The sequence below is a fragment of the Rhinatrema bivittatum genome, chromosome 1, assembly GCF_901001135.1.
Source record: "Rhinatrema bivittatum chromosome 1, aRhiBiv1.1, whole genome shotgun sequence".
In the NCBI taxonomy this organism is placed as follows: Eukaryota; Metazoa; Chordata; class Amphibia; order Gymnophiona; family Rhinatrematidae; genus Rhinatrema; species Rhinatrema bivittatum.
In genome coordinates this window covers 654,450,261-654,472,716 of record NC_042615.1, presented here as the reverse complement: position 1 = coordinate 654,472,716, position 22,456 = coordinate 654,450,261, and the positions used below count along the sequence as shown (strand labels likewise).

At 48.2% G+C, this 22,456-nt stretch overlaps 1 protein-coding gene across 4 annotated transcripts in view; it reads right to left on the bottom strand.

Annotated features, from left to right (window-relative positions):
- Positions 1-22,456, bottom strand: part of KIAA0825 (KIAA0825 ortholog) — a 1,025,579-nt gene that overhangs the window by 515,801 nt on the left and 487,322 nt on the right. For all 4 annotated transcript variants that reach the window (XM_029573181.1, XM_029573174.1, XM_029573199.1 and 1 more), the window contains one exon: positions 9,705-9,844. In XM_029573181.1, the coding sequence (XP_029429041.1) occupies positions 9,705-9,844 (140 nt within the window). The remainder of the gene's footprint in view (positions 1-9,704; positions 9,845-22,456) is intronic.

Here is a 22,456-nt window from a genome sequence, read left to right as displayed (position 1 = left end):
GAAAAATAAAAAATTATTTTTGATGTATAAATGCTTAAACTGGCATGGAATTTCTTTGGTTTGACAGTGTAAAATATTGAAGACCCGTATGACATAGTGAGGGCAAAAGTAGCGCCGGCGCCATTTTGAATATTGGCAATACGGCGCGAGTGAAGGAGGTCGCTCCCGGACCCCCGCTGGACTTTTGGCAAGTCTTGTGGGGGTCAGGAGGCCCCCCCAAGCTGGCTAAAAGTCCCTGTGGGTCCAGCGGGGGTCCGGAAGCGATCTCCTGCACTCGTGTCGTCGGGTGACAGGAACCATAATGGCGCCGGCGCTACCTTTGCCCTGTCATATGGTAAGGGCAAAGGGCCACCGGCGCCATTTCTATTAACGCAGCCATGGCCCGAGAGCGGGAGATCGCGGGAGATCGCGCCGGGACCCTCCCACTGGACCCCAGGTAATTTAAAACATTTTGGGGGGGTTCGGGAGGGTGGGGGATTTGTTTTAAAGGGTCGGGGTGGGTTTTAGGGTTGTTTTGGTGTGCCGGTTTTCCCGCCCTCCCCCGATTTACGATTTTTTACGATTAAAAAAACAAAAAAAATGACAATCAGATTTCCCTCCCCCCCAGCCAAAATCGATCGTTAAGACGATCGATCACACGATTCACATCCGTACTATCTACAGCAGAAGTAAAGTTACGCGGTAGAGGACCTTGGTGCATGTCTGTGCGCGTAAAGACTTACATGCAGAATTTATGGCACAGACCTGGCCTGTCCATGTCCCCCCATGCCCCATCTAGACCATGTCCACTATTGTGTTTGTGGCATTGTGGACCCTTGGTCGCTGTGGCGATGACTCCGCCCACGGGGAGGGGCCCCATGGGGAACCACAGCGATAGGCTAAACTCAGATAGCAGACACGGAATGAATGGAAGGGTTTATTGTACTGCTGTAGATAGATGGTATGAAGCAGGAAGGTAAGGCACTGAGGTCCGCGAGGTGCCAATACGTTCAACTGTCTCAGATGTAGAATCTCACCCAGATGTTCAAGAGAGGTGTGGACTCGCGGTGCGGGCAACGCCGAGCCTGGTGGGTGGAATTGGAACACTGGATTGTAGAGGTACTCACAGGAGTGTAGGCGTCTTCCTGGTAATGAGATGGTGGGACCGAAGGTCCGTGGTACAGGATACATAGACTGGTAGGCCCTCGAGGAGCGAGTACCTGATAGTCCGGAGATCCTGAAAAGAATAGAAGAGAGAGTCCCCCGAGGAGCGTTTGTCTCAGTTAGTAGAGGCCCCGAAGGGTGATGGAAGTGAGAGACCCCCGAGGAGTGGATGTCTTGAGCTTCTAAAGGAGCGAGGCCCTTGAGCTTCTAAAGGAGCGAGGCCCTTGGAGTGTAGAGCGGCGTCTAAGCGGCAGGTTAGAGCAGTCAGAGTAGCTTAAACCGAAGTCCTTGCTAACTCAAAGGTGGTAGCAAAGTGGAGACTTTAAATACCTGGAGGTATTGACGTCATGCATGGGGACATCCCCGAGGTTCCCGCCATGACGTGTATTTGAGCGTAGATGTGTGCGTCTTAAGAGGCCACGGGAGTGAGCATGGCGGACTGGAACGCCCATGCTAAGCTGGAGATGCCGAGGCCCTTGGCACTCAGCACCGGAGGCAGCCATCTTGCCCAAGGAGGAGGAAAAGGGAAGAAAAGTGGTAAGGCAGAGTGGTAGCAGCCGTCTGCGACCGACTGACGCAACATCCACAAGCCGCCCCTTTTGTGAAAACATTTTTTGTGCATATGGCTTTTAAAATCGACTAGTATAGGAATAGATGGACTCTCTTATAAACAAAAGCTAAACAGGTTTTAGCTCTTCAGCTTGTAGAAGAGATAAGTTAGAGAGGACACGATAGAAGTTTACAAAATGTTGAGTGGTATAGAACAGTTAATAAGGAATGGTAATTTTATTTTATATATATATATTTTTTTTTTTGCAGACTTCATATTAGGAATCATCAGAAAGAGCAGCATCTCACAGATGCACAGTTCTGCACCCCTGAGGCACCAGTGTTACTCCATCCATGTGCAACAAGCATTTAAACACAGATTGCCATAAACTCTATGCAGCAACCAAACTTTCTTCTTGCTTTCTCTTGTCATATAGCCCTTGGTAGTAGATTCTCTAGTCCTTGCATTGTGATATTCCCCACTGGAGTGGCAGATTTCAGCCTATTGGTCTCCTCTGAACAGCCTCTACTTTCCTGGCAGGCTCAGGAAACCTTTTCCAACAGAAAAGGTAAGTAAATCCTCACCTTTATTCCCCAATTACTATTACATTCTTCTGAGGTCAAACCTTCCTCCTGACTGGCTATAGGGTAAAATTATCTTGTACCAGAACTCCCAGAAGCCTCCTACTCGATATCCTCTAGGGAATATAACTCCAAAAATCATTCTGTTTTCAGTTCCTCTCTTTCTTAAAGTGGCATTATCTCTGGGTTCTCTCTGTAGTGCCCTCTATGCATCTGGCTGGTTACTTTCTAACCACCTCTGGGCTATTTTAGACTGTGTAAGATACTTGCTTTGTCTCATTTACATGATCACGATTTTGCCAACATTGCATTGCAAAGGCATTATTGGTTTCAATAATCTCTTCAGAGTCAGATACCATTTCATCATTATCTTGTAGACATTTTAAAGCATAAGCATAGAAGTAGCTGATTGGCTGGTTTTTTTCCAAATGTGTAACCAACTATTTTCTGTTACTGATAAGTTATTAAAGGAGTAGGCAACTTCGGACCTCAAGTGCCACAAGCTAGTTGGGTTTTTAGGATATTTACAATGAATATGCATGATATACATGTGCATGCAATTCGGGCAGCGCATGCAAATAAATCTCATGAATATTCAGTGTGTTACTTTGAAAACTCAACTGGCTTGTGGCACTTGAGGACCGGAGTTGCCTACCCCGACTTAATATCTTGTTCCCATTTTTGACAAAACTCTAGACATTTTGAGGTTCATATTCAGACACTGTATAGCAAAGCTAGATGGATAAACCTATCTTCCTAATTTGTTAGCCAGATATGTGCCCAAATATTCAGTTAGCTGACGAAATGCTTTGGAACATGGAACTCTTTATGTCCAATCCTAGAAGCATCTGATATAAGGATGATAACAGTACCTTTGAGGACTTTTTGTCTAACAAAAACCTTTCAAAAGAATCTTTTTCAAGTGATCTCATTCTTTTTAGCCAATTTTTATCAATAAATGAGTGACTTACAAAGAAACCAAGGGGTCAACCTTCAAAGGGATCTAGCACATTAGGCAGTGGCGTAGCGAGGAGGGCCACGGGGAGGGGGGTGGTTAGCCAAGGCCCACAGGCACTGGGGCTATAGGGGGCACCTGGGGGCCTTTTTTTCAGCGCTGGTAACGTTCCTGAAATTCCGGGCCTTGCCGCAGAAGGAGGCAGATCCTCTAGCACCTTCGGGAGAACAAATTATTCTCAAAATTAGAGAAATGTATGTTTCCCAAGACAGAACTCCCCTTCTTAGGTTACATTATTTCTCAGGCTGGTCTATGAATGGATCCTGAAAAGCTTAAAGCAATCCTGGACTGGCTGCAACCAGTAGGATTGAAAGCCTTACAACGATTCCTGGGGTTCTTGAACTATTACTGACAATTTATTCCAGGTTATTCAACCTTAGTAGCACCTCTCACGGCTATGACAAAAAAAGGAGTTGATGTTCGTAATTGGGGCCTAGAGGCCATCCAAGCCTTTTAACAATTAACGGACCATTGTTTGTAATGCCCAGATCCTACAAGACCATTCCTTATGGAAGTAGATGCCTCTGCCCTGGGCGTCGGATCCATCCTTTTACAACAATCAGAGGACAAGTATTTTGTCACTTGTGTTTATTTTTCTAGAAAATTTTCCCCAGCCAAAAAGAACAATGCCTTCGGAGATAAGGAACTCCTGGCTATTAAATTAGCATTAGAGGAGTAGCAACATCTGTTGGAGGGCACAAAACACACTATCACCATCTATACAGACCTTAAGAATTTGGCATACCTCACATACACACAATGGCTGAATCCACGACAAGCCCGGTGGCTCTATTCTTTAGTCACTTCAATTTTAAACTTCTCTTCCGTCCAGCCAAGAAAAACTTGAAAGCAGATGCCCTATTGAGAAGTTTTCTGCCCAATGACATTCCAGACCCACCCTCAACACATAATCGACCCTGCCCGAATTATGATTGCCGCTACGTTTAATGTTCTACCTGGGAAGACTGTAGTTCCCAAGCGTTTAAGAGAGAGAGTGTTATGTTGGGCCCATGAGTCTCGATTTGCAGGTCACCCGGGAGTCCATCGCACCAAAGAACTCCTGGCCCACCACTATTGGTGGCTGCAATGAAAACAGGATACTAAAAATTTGATGAGTCCTGTCCCATTTGCGCTGCTCACAAAACTCCCCGGACTAAACCTTGGGGCCTACTGCAACCCTTACTCATACCCGACAAACCCTGGACTCACATTGCCACTCACTTTATCACAGATCTGCCCCTATCTGAAGGAAATAACACCATCTGGGCCGAGGTAGACAAGCTTTCTAAAATGGCCCACTTCATCCCTCTTCCTGGTCTACCCTCGGCTTCAAAATTAGCCCAGCTCTTCGTTCAACACATATTCCGAATTCATGGACTACCACAACATATCCTTTCGGATAGAGGAGTACAATTTACAGCACAATATTGGAAGAACCTATGTAAAAACTTTGGTGTACAACTTGACGTTTCTTCAGGATACCACCCCCAGACCAATGGTCAGGCAGAACGGACTAATCAGTCTCTTAAAACCTTCCTACGTTGCTATGTAAACCAATGACAGGACAACTGGTCCTTGCTACTTCCCTGGGCAGAGATCTGTCATAATAATCATCACAGGCAGGCCACCTGGTCCTCCCCCTTTTATATGGTCTTTGGACGACACCCTCAGATACCGCTAGCCTGTCCTGCTGTAGAGTTGGTCCCAAGAAACAAAGCGGAAGCCAATCCAAGATGGCTAGCAGCGATAAACATGAAAAAACGAATGCACACCCCTATTGAATACGAAAGACCACTAGGTCACGGAGGAACGCAGGGTCGGGTAAGTATGTAATAAGGTGTGGAACTCACTAACCCTGTTGGCAGAAGTGATGACTACGAGGGAAAGAATTTCCCATGCCAGACTGTTAAGTGAGAGGAATGGAAAGGCTCGAACGGGGAACATATGAGTCTTGTAAGCACTAAATATAGGCCCCATTCTGTAACCAGTAAAAATAGAGGAGGCTTAATCAGTGGATAATCCATGGTAAGATGACTCAGAAGGGGTTGAATCATTAATCGGGTATCCCCACTCCCAAGTGGTACGCCAATTGGAACCAAGGTGTACCCATATGGAGGACGTCTGGGGAGCAGAATCCGAGGGAGTAAAAGAAAAGAGTGGTGTAGAAAAAAAGGGGGTAATACCCTTTTGTATGCACCATGTGGTAAATCATGCCATTTTGAATGGTAAGATTTATGTGTGGAAGGTTTTTGTGATGCTACCAGTACCTGAGAACATCAGTGAGTCCATGATATGAGACTGACCTGTGAGAAGGCGAATTGGTTACTGGTGTGATAGATTGAGAAGTATGGGAAAGCATACTGGTCTCGGCAAGGACATGGGTCTGAGAAACAGTGAACCCCATCCCGGTGCAGCATAATAAGAGTGCTGGCTATGAGAGGCATCGAAAGAGACATATATAAGAGGCCTTTGTTGCAGCAAAGGCGTCCATGGGAACGCATTCGACACATGTGTAGGGAGTAGAATCTGTCCACCGTATGGTTTGATTCAGACGCAGAGGGCAAGGTCGGTTGACCTCAGCGCTAGAAGATTTTTCTCTCTACACATGTAGTCTGAGACCATCCAAGAGGATGGAAACCTATATGGAGAAGGTCTGCTAGTGCGTTCAGTAAGTCTGTTAGATAAGTGGCCCGGGGATGCATGGAGTGAGCAAGGACCAAGGGTAGAGCTGCGCAGCTTCCTAGCAGAGCAGCTAAGAGGTTGTGCATGCTTGTGTGTTGGAAATACCACATTGTCACTATGCTGTCTGTCTGTATGCACAAAGGTTTGTTGCAGAAGCAGTATTGTAAGGCATAAAGGCATAATTCATGGCTCGAAGCTCCAGGAAGTTGATGTGAAACTCTGCATGGAGTGGAATAGACACATATTGGGTTGAGAAGATGTTATTTCGAACTCTGCAATCCTGAGTAAATGAGAGCATGAGCAGGACCAGCCTAGGTTTTGGTTCTAGATCTGCAATATGGATCAGGGACGAAAGCGGTTGAACAGCTTAGATCCATTGATAATTGAAATTTCACTGAATCTTACTCAGCAAATCTGGACCTATGAGTAAAGTGCATGGTGAAAAAATCCCATGGCTCAGCAATGAAAGAATTGAGGGGCTGAGGTTATGTTGTATGCACACAGAGACATATAGGAATTTGTCAGAATGTCTGTGCGCTTGTTAGACAGGAAGTTTGTTGTAACTGTGGTGTCCAGAAGTGTTCTATATGGGATTTATGGTAGTTAACAGCAATCCCAGGAAGTAGATATATAGTGAGTTGTGAAGAAGATAGAGCTCCTTGCTTGATTGACTGTTGTTATGCAGCTGTCGATGCAAGGAAAAGCGTGAATGATGTTTTACTCCATAGAGAAACAGCAGTCACTGCTAGTGATTTAATGAAATACCCAAGTTGCCGAAGCTGGAGCAACCGGCAGAGCTTGGGATTGTAATATTGTTGACTCACCATGAAGCACATAGAAAGATTAGAGGAGAGAGGCAACCTACTTACTGCGGTATGGAAGTATGGTGACGAGAGATACCATTTTACCTGTCCCTTCTGAAGAAGGTTGATATTTCTGAGGTCCAGGATGGGCGGAGTGTAACTACTTTCTGTTGAAAGAAAGAATAGTGAGATTAAAACTACCCCACCCCACCCCCTGCGCTTTGTAGCATCCGGGGGACTGTACCCTGGACCTTGGTACCAAGTGGGGTGGCCGCTCTGATATCCGGCAAGTTGAGAGACCAGGAGGTGTCCAACTGACGGGGCTGATGTAATCTGGATATCATGTAATCTCCCACAGGAGCGTGAGCGGTAAAAGTCTTACCCGCATTTCTGTGTGCTGTACAAGAAAACGTTGAGACCTGTCGCCAGGCCTCGAGGTGGATTTGCAATTGAGGAAGTGTTTGCTGGATCTTGTGTCTAGCAGATCAGCGAATGCATCTGGGATTTCGGTCCTTAATTAGGAACCAGAAGCCAGAGTATTAATCAGTACAGAGTCCCATTGCTGACAATGGGAGGATGTCCTGATGCAATCCCAAATGATTGGTAGAGAGGGTCTCTTGGTATTGTGTCCGACATAGCTGGCAATAGCGATATGTGACACTGATATGGTTCTTGGAAGTCAAGACAACCTAGAACCTTTCGAACCATATGGCCCAATTTAGAGAACAGGTCTCAATGGGATTGTCGCTGAAGCGGGATTAGAGTACATACCATCCGTCGTGGATCGCAGGACGACCAGCCGGTGAAGATTGATGGCTCTGTGGATTTCAGGAGGCATCGAGGGACAGCCTGAAGGACGTAAACGTCCGACTCAACTCTCTAACCTGGTATGGTAGCACAGGTACAGAGGAGACAGGCTGAGCATGTCTGGCGCTACCACAGTAATTTGTGAAGGGTCAGAACCCCGCACCAGTGTCGGTGGGGAACGCCTCGGGTACAGGGGAGCCATTATGACTCATGAACCTGGCCCTCTTTGCAGCAGCTCGATGTATCGTGATGCCAGTGCAGAATTCCTCGGAACTCAGTCCAGTCATTCTGGAGCACTGAGGACTGCCAGCACTGTGTGGAACAGTGGCGGTGGCAGTAGCTCTGTTGCTTGGCCCGGGCATTCTCCAGCACCGAGTAGGATAGCACCGACGTCTTGGATGGCGTCGGTGGCGGACGGTCACCGTGCCTGTGACAATGAGTGCCATGGTGCTCGGCCCGGTCTTTCCCCACTGCCGAGGTGGATGCCCTCGCTGTCTTGGATGGCGAATGATGACGGACTGTCAGCATACCTGCACTGCTCCTGGCAATATGTAGTGTCATAGGCTGATATAGGGCTTTAGTTAAGAACCCAAAACATGAAGCACTGTGTTTAGGCGAGGGCATTGCGTGTAGGTGCTATGTCAGTATTGACAGTATCAATGGTTGCACAGAAGCGGCCTCGAGGGTATCGTCAAAAATATAGATGAAAAAATGTCGATGGCCCGGGCAGAGCAACGATAACAGTGACAGAAGCACCTACGGCATCGGCGTAGGTATCGATGGAAACGATGTGGCATCAAAGAATCGAATAGACATCGATGGCATCAGGAAATTGATACCGTTATCGACGGAATCGATGGCTGCATCGATAGGAACGACAAGGACACCGATGGAAACGACGTAGGCGTCGACAGCATCGATGGATGGAAACTGGCACTGTTGGCATCGGTGGCATGGCCATGGGCTTCGATGGCATCAATGCCATCGACATGGGCATTGATATGGGCATCGATGGCATCAACATGGGCATTGATGGCATCGACCCAGGCTTCGACGGCATCGACATAGGCATCAATGGCATCGATGGAACTGACCTGGGCATCGATGATGGCATCGATGAATCGACCTGGGTATTGATGGAACTGAACTGGGCATCAATGGCTTCAGCCCAAGTATCGATGGCACAGATGACACCAAGGTGTGCATCGATGGCATCCACCCGGGCATCGATGACATCAATGGAAAAATCAGCACCATGGATGAAAACATTGATGGCACTGAAAGAATCGATGTGGGGATCGATGGCATAGACGGACCGTGGGGGGAGGGGTGTCAATGGCATCGAAAAAGGCAGGATGGCCTGGAAGGGGGTACCAACGGTAGCAATGGGGGCATCGACTGCACGAAGGTACCAAGGTATGAATTCGACAGAGGCCCTGGCAGCAACGGTAACCGTGGAAGTCCCTATCCCACTAGCGCCAATAACCAGGCAGAGGGTCACAGGAGGACACTCACAGGCTATGTGGGGCTAACTGTGAAAACATAGGGAGAGGGAAGGCCGCAATTCGGTTAGTAGGCCGGGGAACCGTAGTGAGGTGACAGGAACTGACTGAAAAACAGGGCATAGAACTCATCGAGCTTCGATTAAATGTAGGCGAAGGGAGAGTTTGTGAAGTAAAAGTTTAAGTGTTTCTGTGGACAAAAATTGTGAGAATTTCTCACAGAGCTCCTAACCGCTATGCTTACTGCAGAGCGGAAAAAAGAAGACTGAGGGGAGATACCTATGGTCACAGGGATAATTGCAGGCTGAGCATGCTCAGTGCACTCAGTGTGCCAGTGTCAGTCAAAGCTTTATAGAAACTTTGACAGAAAGGTTTTCCGTAACAGGGCTCCATCCACTGACATCACCCATATGTGAGGACTACCATCCTGCTTATCCTGTGAAAAAAAATGTTACTGCACCATTTTGTCCCACTGAATATTTACTATGCTACTAACAGAGCAATAATAAACTTTCCAAATTAGTTGTCAGTATATTCATGTGGTAAACAATTCAGTTCTGCTCAAGAAGTCTATTTCTTGTAGACATACTTAATAGAATTATCAGCAGTACAAACACTTACTTGAACAACTCAGTAGAAATCTTGCTATGAGACAATCATGATGCAACAGTGTTCCTAAAAGTAAGTTCCAATTACAGCATGGCTGGGCTAAGAGCAGTTTCAGTTGACCTTGCATCGCCAGTTCTCCTGTTGATGGAGTCCTTTCAAAATGTAAGATAAAGATGGAATAATGTAGTTAATTTATCTATGAAATTAATAGCCTTAAAGTGTAGATGTAATGCTATCTAAATATCAGTTCCTCCCAGATTATTCTGAAAATGCTTTCATGCCTGCTTACTTTAAGGCTGCTTAGAGAAGAACTTACATTTAATCTCAACTAGCTATAAGCAAATTAATATTTGGTAGGCTGCCAAATATATAACTGAAATAAAGTAACTTCACTTATCTCTTTTGCGCAACCATATAAGCTCTTGTTCCATGAGGCAAAAATGAATTTTTTTCTGCATAAATAATTCTTTTTTGGTGGGGGGTGATTATTTTAGTTCATTATTATATTAAATTGATTAGCAGGGAACTACGAAATAAGTGAAACCATGAATACAAAGGGCTAATTGACACAAACATTGAAAAATGTTACTAAGATTTTTATCTAAAAGAAAAGACATTAAAAGCAGCAGTCCTATATAAGGACTCATGCTAAAAACCATATTAGAGGTCAATAGACATCACTTGTTATCTATTCCTTTATGAAAAAAAAGTCTTTGTATAAAGCAGCTTGTTCCAGGCAACCTTACATTCCTCTCTGCTAGCAGTGCCATAGTAGGCTATTTCATGAATCCTCCTCCTCCAACTTCTACTCTCCCTCCTGCATAGGGGTATAGTAAGTGAAAGTAAGCAGGCTCCTATCTATTATCTGATCAATGTTGCTAGCCAAAGGGGCAAGATTAAGAGACAAGATTAAAAAAAGCACTCATTTTCCAGTACATTTTTTAAAATAAAGCATTAAGTGAGTAGAAGAGCTCAATGACGTTAACATTCGAGGACAATTTTCAAAGGGTTTTTGGTGAGTAAAAATAATTTTACTTAAGTAATCAGGTATCTTAAAATTGTTCAGCCTGTATGTGTATAGTTAAACAACCTGCATACTTGCTTCATAATGAAGGTGTTCCTGGGATGGGATTTGATTGGGATAGAAAACTATAGGCCAAATTTTAAAAGGCCTACACGCGCCTAAACCAGGAGATACGCACATGGCTGGGCCGTGCACGGCAAGCGTATTTTCAAAGGCCCGTGGTCACGTGCCTATCTCCCGGTACGCGCAGAAGAAAGACCCGCTGAAAAAGGGTCGGGCCGGAGGCAGGGTCTGGCCCGGCCGCGCGCACTTTCAAAACCCCGCAGCCACGTGCGTATCTCCCGGTTTGCGCAGAAGAAAGATCTGTCGAAAAAGTGGCAGGCCGGAGGTGGGGTCTGGGCGGGGTGTGGACAGGATGGTACAGGGTCCTATTGCTGTGCGCGCCGGGAACCATCAGATACAACCTGTCATATGAGACTGATTCTACAGACATTATATGATTGACTACATACAGTCCCTGAGGCAGCCCCAATGTGGGGGCGAAACTCGGCCTGAGTCGGGCTTGCCTAAAAGAAATAAGTTTCCATAAAATAAAAGTTTCCAATCGGACATTCTTGGCTTCTAATCCACTTTGTTGCCCTTGTTAGTGAATTAGGCCCTCAGTGTAAAACCTGCAGGCTTTTCTAGATTGAATTCAGCCCATCTTCCCTGTAATACATTCTGGGGAAATACCTGGGCTCCAGTGGGAGTTTCATTTATGTCAGTCTTGTTATCTCCAGGCAAAGCTGCTAATCCTCTGGATTCCTCAGCCATTAATCTGCTGAGAGACATTGCTACCGCCATGTTCTCCATTCTCCCTGCAATTGCATTCACCCCGCTGACATCATTCACTGGCAACGAAGTGCTTAGGACTTTAGCAGCTCAGGAGATGTTCCTGATTCAGGAGTAAGTGAAATACCAGGGCCAAGAAGAGACAGAAGTCCAGATTCCCCTCCCAAATTCCTCAGCAGCCCATTCCTTGAATTAAGTGCTGCATGCCTCACAAATGAGTCCATTGGTTGTAAGACCGGTAGATTCCTTGGAGGCACAGGCTGAACTCTCAACCTTCTTTTCCTTTACTGGACCATATCTGCAGGTAAAATTTTAGAAAATTTGTTATGTTATGAGTAAAGTCAATAGTGGACCCTTGGGCCGGCTGAGGTGGACAGCGTCCACAGAAGTTAATAAGCCGGGAGGCGGCACTCAGCTGAAGCGGACTGATGGCGTCTTCACCCTGGAAACCCAAGACCCCCCCAGGAGGAGCCCGTAGGGGTCCGAGTCGCTGGGACTTAGGAGAATCGTGAATGAGTCCAAGGTCTGTGGCTGGCTGAAGGACGAGGAGAATCGTGAGGAAGTCCGAGGATCGTGGCTGGCTGAAGACAAGGAGAATCGTGAAGAAGACCAAGGTTCGTGGCTGGCAGAAGACAAGGAGAATCAGGAACCGGAGCTGGAGTCAGGATATGTAGACAGCAAGTAGAGCCCAGAGCTGGAGCCAAGGCACAGCAGGACCAAACAGAACCTGACCTGGAAGCAGGGCACGGCTGGGACAAGCTGGAACCGGAGCTGGAAGCAAGGCACGGCTGGAACAAGCAGGAACCAGGGCTGGAAGCAAGGCACGGCTGGAACAAGCTGGAACCGGAGCTGGAAGCAAGGCACGGCTGGAACAAGCAGGAACCAGGGCTGGAAGCAAGGCACGGCTGGAACAAGCTGGAACCGGAGCTGGAAGCAAGGCACGGCTGGAACAAGCAGGAACCGGAGCTGGAAGCAAGGCACGGCTGGAACAAGCAGGAACCAAGGCTGAAAGCAACGCTGGGAAGCAACTAAGCACACAGTAGAGTGACCTCGTTGCAAAGGCAAAGCAAGGAAGTCAGACGCTGGTTTAAATAGCCGGCCAGCGTCTGACGTCAGGAACGGGGCGGTTCAGCACTTCCGGGTGCTGGACCTTTAAGAGCCCCCTGCTCGCGCGCGCGCGCGTTGCCTGGCAGTGGGAGGAGTCTGAGTCGTCCCTCGGCAGCGTCTCCACGTGGAGAGAGACGCTGCCATGCGGCCCTGCAGGCCCCAGGAGCAACGGAACGCGGTGAGACCGGGAGAGGCAGCAGAAAGGTAAGGACCCGGTCGCTAGCCTAGCGACCGGGACCGCAACAGTACCCCCCCTTTTACGCCCCCTCTTCAGAGGACTAGGCCTGTCAGGATGGTCCAGATGATATTGCTGTAGGAGAGTCTTGTCCAAGATGTTGCGGGCAGGCTCCCACGTATTGTCTTCGTCTCCACAACCTTCCCAGGCCAGCAAATACTCCCAACGTCTGTTGGCGAAACGAGCATCCAGGACCTCTCGTACCTGAAACGTAGGATCCCCATCCGTGGTGGTGGAAGCGTCGTCAAGAGGCCTGGGGTGGAATCTGGAAAGAATTACTGGTTTTAAGAGAGAGACGTGAAAGACATCATGAATGCGTAAAGTGGTTGGGAGTCGTAGACGGTAAGAGACCAACCCTACTCTTTCTGCTACGCGGAAGGGACCACAGAACTTGGGAGAGAGTTTCTTGGAAGGTTGCCTCAAATGAATGTTCTTTGTACTAAGCCACACTCGATCGCCTGGGAGGAAGGTGAATGCAGGTTTTCGGTGTCGATCATAGTAGCGTTTAGCAGTGCGTGCGACTTTCTGAAGACGGTGTTGAGTTGAGGACCATAATTTACTCAATTGGTCCGCGGACAATTGAGCAGCGGGTGAGGAGGTTGGTACAGGTAGAGGTAACGGTGGTTTGAGCTGTTTACCGTACACAATTTGAAAAGGGGATTTCCCCGTCGCCGTATGTATCTGATTATTATAGGCGAATTCAGCCCAAGGCAAAAGCTCCACCCAATTATCTTGTTTGTGGTTAATGAACGCTCGTAGGAACAACTTTAAAGAACGATTCATGCGTTCAGCTTGCCCATTACTTTGCGGGTGAAAAGCGGAAGAGAAACTCAACTGGATCTTAAATTTTTTGCATAAGGCCTTCCAATACCTGGCTGTGAATTGAGGACCTCTGTCTGAAACAATGTCCTGAGGCAGACCATGAATACGGAATACATGGTGTGTGAACAGAGAAGCCAGTTCAGTGGCGGAAGGTAATTTGGGTAAAGGCACAAAGTGAGCCATTTTAGAGAAGCGGTCCACCGTGACCCATACCACAGTCTTGCCTTGCGAAGGCGGGAGTTCCACCATAAAGTCAGTGGCAATATGTGTCCAGGGTTCCGTGGGTATAGGTAACGGTTGTAGTAACCCTCTCGGGGGGCCATTAAGCGGTTTCTGCAGAGCGCAAGTGGGACAAGAACTCACGTAAAGGGAAACATCACGTCGAAGACCTGGCCACCAATAGAAACGATTTATAAGATCCAAAGTTCTTAGTCTACCAGCGTGCCCCCCGGTCAAGGAGTCGTGGCCCCAAGACAGGACTTTCCTCCGAAGCCTTTTAGGAACCGTAGTCTTACTTGAGGAACAAATGGAAGTAGTAGTTAGTTGAACACAGGCAGGATCCAGGATGGTTCGTGGAGAGTCGTCCTCTTCTTCCGGCTGACAGGTACGAGATAGAGCATCGGCTCGAACGTTCTTCTCAGCTGGTCGAAACTTGAGGATGAAATTGAAACGACTGAAGAAGAGTGACCATCTTGCTTGCCGCGAATTTAGTCGTTGAGCTCGGGCCAAGTACAATAAATTTTTGTGGTCAGTGTACACTGTCACCGGATGATTAGCCCCCTCCAGCCATTGCCTCCACTCCTCGAAGGCTAACTTAATGGCTAGGAGTTCCTTGTCTCCGATGCCATAGTTACATTCAGCAGGCGAAAACTTTTTAGAGAAGTAAGAACATGGCATCAATTTGCCCGAAGTATCGTGTTGACTGAGCACCGCTCCAACAGCCAGATTCGAGGCATCGACCTCCAAGATGAAGGGTCGTTGTGGATCTGCGTGTCGTAGGCAGGAAGCGGCTAGGAATGCTTGTTTTAAGTCTTCAAAGGCAGCCGAGGCGATAGTGGACCAATCGTGAGCGTTAACCCCTTTGCGAGTAAGCGCCGTGAGAGGAGCTACCTTCTGGGAGTAATGTGGTATAAAATGCCTGTAAAAATTGGCGAATCCAAGGAATCGCTGTAGCGCCTTCAGGCCAGACGGGCGAGGCCAATTGACAATGGCCGCCACCTTCTCTGGGTCCATCTGGAAACCGGACGAGGAAACAATATATCCCAAGAACGGAAGCGACTCGCGCTCAAACTGACATTTTTCAAATTTAGCGTATAGATGATTGTCCCTTAGAGCCTGTAAGACTTGTTTGACGTGTTGGCGATGGGAAGAGAGATCTTGGGAATAGATCAGGACGTCATCAAGGTACACTATGACGAAAGAATGAAGCATCTCCCGGAGTACCTCATTCATCAGATTCTGGAAGACAGCAGGGGCATTACATAAGCCGAAAGGCATTACTAAGTATTCGTAATGTCCATCTCGCGTGTTGAACGCTGTCTTCCACTCGTCACCGGGACGAATACGAACCAAATTGTATGCTCCACGTAAATCCAATTTTGTAAAGATCTTGGCCCCCTGAAGTCTATCGAGCAGTTCTGGGATCAGAGGCAAGGGATAGCGATCTTTCTTAGTGATGGAGTTCAGACCTCGATAGTCTATGCACGGCCGGAGGGAGCCATCTTTTTTGGACACAAAAAAGAATCCTGCTCCTGCAGGGGAGTGCGAAAGACGAATGAACCCTTTGGCAAGATTCTCCGTAATGTAGTCTGACATTGCATGGGTTTCTGGCAGAGAAAGAGGGTATACCCTACCCCGCGGGGGAGTGGAACCAGGTAGTAAATCAATGGCACAGTCGAAGGGCCGATGGCATGGAAGCAGTTCAGCCTTTTGTTTGGAGAACACGTCAGCGTAATTCTGGTACGGCAAAGGAAGGTCCAGGGCAGAGTGAGAGAGTAATATCTCCGGTCTAGGAACGGGATCCAGGCAATTCTGGAAACAGGAAGGACTCTATTGCGCAATTTGGAGAGAGTCCCAATGGATCACCGGAGCATGTTGTTGCAACCAAGGGAGTCCCAGGACCACAGGGTGCACCGATTTATCAAGTAGCAAAAAGGAGATTGTCTCAGTGTGAAACACTCCCGTCCGTAAAGTGAGAGGCATCGTAGTTTCAGAAATGGATCCAGGTAGAGGGGTTCCCTGGATAGAGGTAACCCGTAATGGAGGTATCCGGCGCTTAGTAGGTAGTCCTAATTGGTGTACCAGTTCTCTCCAGATAAAGTTCCCTCCGGCTCCGGAATCAATGAAAGCTAGAGTCTGAAAGGAGCCACCTGGATACTCCAACGTTATAGGAACTGTACATTGAGGAGTAGCATTAACATAGCCTAGGGGAACCTCCTCATCTCTCCCTAGACCTGAGCTTTTCCCGGTCTCGCAGGACACTGACCCAGGAAATGACCCTTAGTGCCGCAGTATAAGCACAAGCCTTGAGAGCGGCGACGTATCTTCTCCTCCTCGGTTAGGGGCGCCCGACCAAGCTGCATAGGTTCCTCAGAGGGGCTGTGGGAGGCTGATGGTGTCTTGTGAGGTAAAGTCAGAGACCTGGAGAAGGAGGGTGCCAAAGAGACAGGCCGACGAGGAACTCGACCCTCCTTAGCTCGTTGCTGCAATCGCCGGTCAATCCTCCCGGCCAAGTCTATCACCCCGTTCAGAGTGAAGGGCAGGTCGCGAGCCATCAGCTCGTCCTTGATACGGCCTGCAAGGCCTTCCAGGAAAATACCCCGCAAACAGTCATCCTGCCAGCCGAGTTCCATCGCCAGAGTACGAAATTCAATAGCGTACTCCGCCAGAGAACGGGATCCTTGTCGTAGCTGTAGAATTTCAGTGGTAGCGGTGGTAGCACGAGCTGGCTCGTCAAAAGTCTGTTTGAAGTGAGTCACGAAATCCTGTAAATTGTGCAGCATGGCGTCCTGTTTCTCCCACATGGGAGAGGCCCATAGCATAGCTCTCCCATCGAGCAGAGACAAAATATATGCTACCTTGACGGCATCAGACGGGAACTGCCCTGGTAGCAAAGTGAAGCGAATGAAACACTGATTCAAAAACGCCCTGCACGATCTGGCATCCCCGGAGTATCGAGTAGGCGCTGGAAGCTGAGTCTGCGCGGGAGCTAGAACCGCCGGTGGAGGCGGGGGTTGTGCCACCGGAGGAGGATTGGCGTCCAAGCGACTGGCTAGGCGATCCACCGTAGCAGCCAAGACTTCCAGACATTGCTGTTGCTGCTGGATTCTTTGGGCCATGCCAGGGATGGCCTGCATAGGAGCGGAGTCCGCCGAGTCCATGGCCTTTGCAAACTGTTATGTTATGAGTAAAGTCAATAGTGGACCCTTGGGCCGGCTGAGGTGGACAGCGTCCACAGAAGTTAATAAGCCGGGAGGCGGCACTCAGCTGAAGCGGACTGATGGCGTCTTCACCCTGGAAACCCAAGACCCCCCCAGGAGGAGCCCGTAGGGGTCCGAGTCGCTGGGACTTAGGAGAATCGTGAATGAGTCCAAGGTCTGTGGCTGGCTGAAGGACGAGGAGAATCGTGAGGAAGTCCGAGGATCGTGGCTGGCTGAAGACAAGGAGAATCGTGAAGAAGACCAAGGTTCGTGGCTGGCAGAAGACAAGGAGAATCAGGAACCAGAGCTGGAGTCAGGATATGTAGACAGCAAGTAGAGCCCAGAGCTGGAGCCAAGGCACAGCAGGACCAAACAGAACCTGACCTGGAAGCAGGGCACGGCTGGGACAAGCTGGAACCGGAGCTGGAAGCAAGGCACGGCTGGAACAAGCAGGAACCAGGGCTGGAAGCAAGACACGGCTGGAACAAGCTGGAACCGGAGCTGGAAGCAAGGCACGGCTGGAACAAGCAGGAACCAGGGCTGGAAGCAAGGCACGGCTGGAACAAGCTGGAACCGGAGCTGGAAGCAAGGCACGGCTGGAACAAGCAGGAACCGGAGCTGGAAGCAAGGCACGGCTGGAACAAGCAGGAACCAAGGCTGAAAGCAACGCTGGGAAGCAACTAAGCACACAGTAGAGTGACCTCGTTGCAAAGGCAAAGCAAGGAAGTCAGACGCTGGTTTAAATAGCCGGCCAGCGTCTGACGTCAGGAACGGGGCGGTTCAGCACTTCCGGGTGCTGGACCTTTAAGAGCCCCCTGCTCGCGCGCGCGCGTTGCCTGGCAGTGGGAGGAGTCTGAGTCGTCCCTCGGCAGCGTCTCCACGTGGAGAGAGACGCTGCCATGCGGCCCTGCAGGCCCCAGGAGCAACGGAACGCGGCGAGACCGGGAGAGGCAGCAGAAAGGTAAGGACCCGGTCGCTAGCCTAGCGACTGGGACCGCAACAAAATTGACAGATTTAAGAGCTCTGGTTGGCACAGTCACTATTGCCATCTTAGAACCATAATGGTCTGTAATCTGAGCCATTGTTTCCTTGACCTGTTCTGCCAAGAGATTCTCTCCACTGCAGGACACATCAACAAGTCTTTCCTGAACATATAGTTGGAGTTCTGAGGCCCCCAGTCAGGTGAACTTGTGGCATCAATATCCACTGCAGAGACACTCAATGTCTCAAAAACATCAAAAGGATGACCAAGGCATGTACATTCCACACTCCATATCCTTGTCCACTGGTGACTCCAAGGTTTCATACTGCTTCTGGAGAAGCTGCACTGCCATCTCTTTCATTCCCTTAATAATGTCTCACATATTGGCTCATGGAGAGTTGATAAGACACTATGCAAGCATTGAGCATAGTTCCTTGAAAAAAAACTTTATCCAAACAAGTCCAGGGTATAAGAATCTTTCTCGAGGGCACCAAAGAATGGATCCTAGACATCTTGGCTTTCTTGAGTGTGGATGAAACCACCAACAATTGGTGAGGCAACTGCTGCTTTTTGAACTCTGGAGTCTTTTGAAAACAGTATATCGCATCTGCCTTCTTATTAACCGGAGTCACACAAAGGGGACTCTTCCATATTCTCATCTGTACTTCTTGAAGAATCTCATGGACAGGCACTGTTACAGTATTCTTTGGGGGCTCCACAGATTGAAGGATGTCAAGCATCTTGGCCCTGGACATTTCTTACTTTTGAAAAGTAAATGGAATTGTGTCTGCCATCATTTTAACAAAGTTGGCAAAGGAGAGGTCCTCAAGAGGAGACCTTCTCCTTTCCTGTGGAGGACAGGGTTTCAGAGAGAGACCTGTTAATGCCCTCAACCCCAATAAGAGCAACTTTCTGATCCAGAGCTGAACCTCCAGAAATACTTAGGGTCTGATCCTGACTGGTATGTCAGGACAAAAACCTGGACATCACCGGGCTAGCAGAAAATGCCTTAGAGAAGGCAGCACTTACCTAGACCCTAACAGACTACAATAAACTCTTGCACCTCTGAGAAGCTTCCTCCCTTAATGAATGAGAGATTATCACTGTGGCAGTATCTGATGTTGATTCCTCTCATGGCACTGGTATAAGGGCTCTTATGATGGGTGCTAGCAAGGACTCCAGTAAAAGCGGGATGTCCATCTGCAGGGATATTGATGCCAGTGCACTAATGCACTGCATTTTAAGATCAATGGCTTATAGGATTTTCCTAACCAGCTACTCCCCAAAAATGGCTGATGCCAACACAGATTCTGAAGAAGAAGGAGAAGCCATGATGTCCTGGAATACCATAGGTATATTGGTGGCTGACACCTGGATCCTCGGAGTCTGTTGTGATTTCCAGGACTGCATGGAGGATGAGCTCTCCTCTACATCGGATTGCTTCAGGGGATTCAAGGTTAAAGTCAGAATGTCCACGCTCTCAGCATCATATACACTCATGAAAATGAATGTTGATGTTTCTTGGCCATCACCCAATGCACATCATTGGCATTCCATGATGCTAAGACCAAAGAGGAAGAATTGAGGATGAACTCTTCATTATCCTTAGGTGGGAAGAAGTAGACAAGGTTGGTACCCCTGGTCCTGTCTGGTGTTCTAAACCAAGGGGGATCATGCCCTTCTGTTGCTGATATATCACCAGTAGTCAGTGAAGTTTTTGGGTCAATCAGTGTTGATGCCTCTAATGTCAATACTGATGGGCTGGACTTACAAATCTTTAAGTGCCACTGTGTGAGCTCAAATTGGAAACAACACCCTTTAGAGGTCATAGTCATACAACAGCAATACCCTTGAATGTCTTAGTAGGCCCCCAGGCAAAAAGACATTTCTATTATTGGGGTTCATCATAGATATCACAGAGCACTTGCCGGTGCAGCTGACTTTCTTCCCCTTCTTGAGCATCATTTGAAAAATTAACGCAGAAAAATCAAAAGAGTTGATGATGAGAAAAACCTTGATTGATGCTGACTTGATGCACCAATTCTGGTCTTCAAAGAGAACGAATGGTCATGCCATTTGATAGTCAAAATATAAGACTAGATTTTTTGCATGGACTGTTGGATAGATCTTTGCTGAATCCTGTCCCTGGGACAAAGCCTTTGTTTGTTGTTGTTGCTGTTGTGATTGTTGTATCTGCAGTTGCTGACATCTTCTGTGAGAGAAGTAATTGTGTTTTCTGAAAGGTTGATGTTGGAATTTCTTTTGTGAAGCTTGTTTCCAAGTAGCTGCTATTAATGTTTATGGAATGTAGCAAAGATCTTGTTGCGTCCGTCGGTCTCAGATGACTTCGACTCTTGTGCCTCACCTTTTTCTCTGCTCTCCCTGCTAGCCTTGAGAAGATGGCTACGGCTGCATCTGCAAGCCGCTCGCTCCGGCGTCCCCGGAACGGCTATGGCAAAGCCTCATACCATATTTCTCCTAAGGGCCTCCTAGGGTGCGCGCGCGCATGCCACCCAAGTCTTTATCCACGTCATGGTGGGAACCTCGGGGGCATCCCCCTCGAGTGACGTCACGCCATCTGGGTATTTAGCCTGCCCTTGTTTGCTATCTCAGTGAGTTAGCAAGGATCGGATAAGGATCGGATTAGGATCGGATTCAGATCAGATCGAGCTACTCTGTCGCTTCCTGCTACCGCTGGAAGCTCTCTCTGCCTTTCGGGGTAATTCACTAACTTGGGTACTCGCTCCTTGGGGCACCCTTTGCTCTCTTTCAGGTGCCTATCTGGGATCAGGTACTCGCTCCTTGAGGGCCTGCTCTCCCAGGGTCAGTGCGCCTGTATTCAACTTCCTCTGCCTGCTGGAATCTTCAACCATACAGCTACCAACTAGTAAGTAATCTAACTATCTCATTCTGTCTCACCCACAGCTCTGCTGTGCTGGGAACCTATTCCTGAATCTCACTATACCATCTCGGTGAGACAGGTCCCCGAGATGGTATAGTGAGATCACCTCACTACTGCCACCTCTGGTGGTATACATCAGCTGTACAATAAAAGACAATACTCTGTGTTTGTGCATCTTGAGTCTAGCCCAGTACTGTGGCTCCTCACGAGGCTCCTCTGCGTGGGCGTGGTCATCCCTACAGTACCCAAGAATCCACTCAAACACCTCAAAGCCATAACAGATTGCTAACTTCATGGATTCGGATCAGCTCACTGCATTGCAGGCCATTCCAGGCCTGGCCCAGTGAATCTCTGAACAGCAGAACGTGCTGGAGAACTTGAATGCTGCATTTAACCAGCTGCACGCACAGATGAATTCACCCTCCACCACAGGTAAAGAAGTTACACCGCCAGAAGTGACGGTCAAGACAATTGTACCTCTATCTGCTCCAACATGCTTCTCAGGGGAAGTTTGGAAATGTAGAGGATTTATCAACCAGTGTTGCATGCACTTTTCCCTGCAACCTAAACATTTTCCTACAGCCTATGCCAAGACCACTTACATCTTGTCTTATCTGGACGGAAGAGCGTTGGCTTGGACCTCTTCACTATAGGAGCGCGATGACTCTATCCTACATGATCTTGCCGGGTTCCTTGAACTTTTCAGATCGGTTTTCAATGACCCTGCCCAGCACACGACCGCAGGATCTTCGTTGGCTCACCTGAAGCAAGGTAATAAACCTTTATCAGACTTCACCATAGAATTCAAGACACTAGCATCAGAATTACACTGGGACCCTAAATGCCTGAGGACCCTTTTCTTTGAAGGACTGAACTCCCGTTTGAAAGACAAGCTGGCAGCTCGTGAGATGCCTGAGACCTTGGCTGAATTGGTGAAGTTGGCAACAAGGATTGATCACCGACTTTGTGACAAGGTTCAAGAGACCAAGACTTCCAGAAGACCCCTTCAGGGTGAAACTCGAGTTAATTCTACACCCAGGCCTGTTCCCTCGGGTCTGGTTGTTGGCGAAGAAGAACCTATGCAATTAGGCCGCAGCCACCTGACTTCGAAAGAGAGTAAAATGTGAAAGAGGTTGTGACTATGCATGTATTGTAGACAAGCTGGCCATGCTGTACAAACATGCCCTATATGTCCGGGAAACTGGCAGACCTAAGTCCTGCAGGAGGACTCTTCTTAGGTCTAACTGCACCCTCTCCTCCACTCTCTCTTCCTGTATCCTTAATATGCGGACCCTTAGAATACCAGACCTTTGCCCTAGTGGACTCTGGGGCAGGAGGCAACTTCATTTTGAAAAGATTAGTGGAGCACTTGCGGATCCCCACCACCACCATGACGTCTCCACTACTCCTATCTTCCATTCATGGAGAGCCCTTACCGGGCG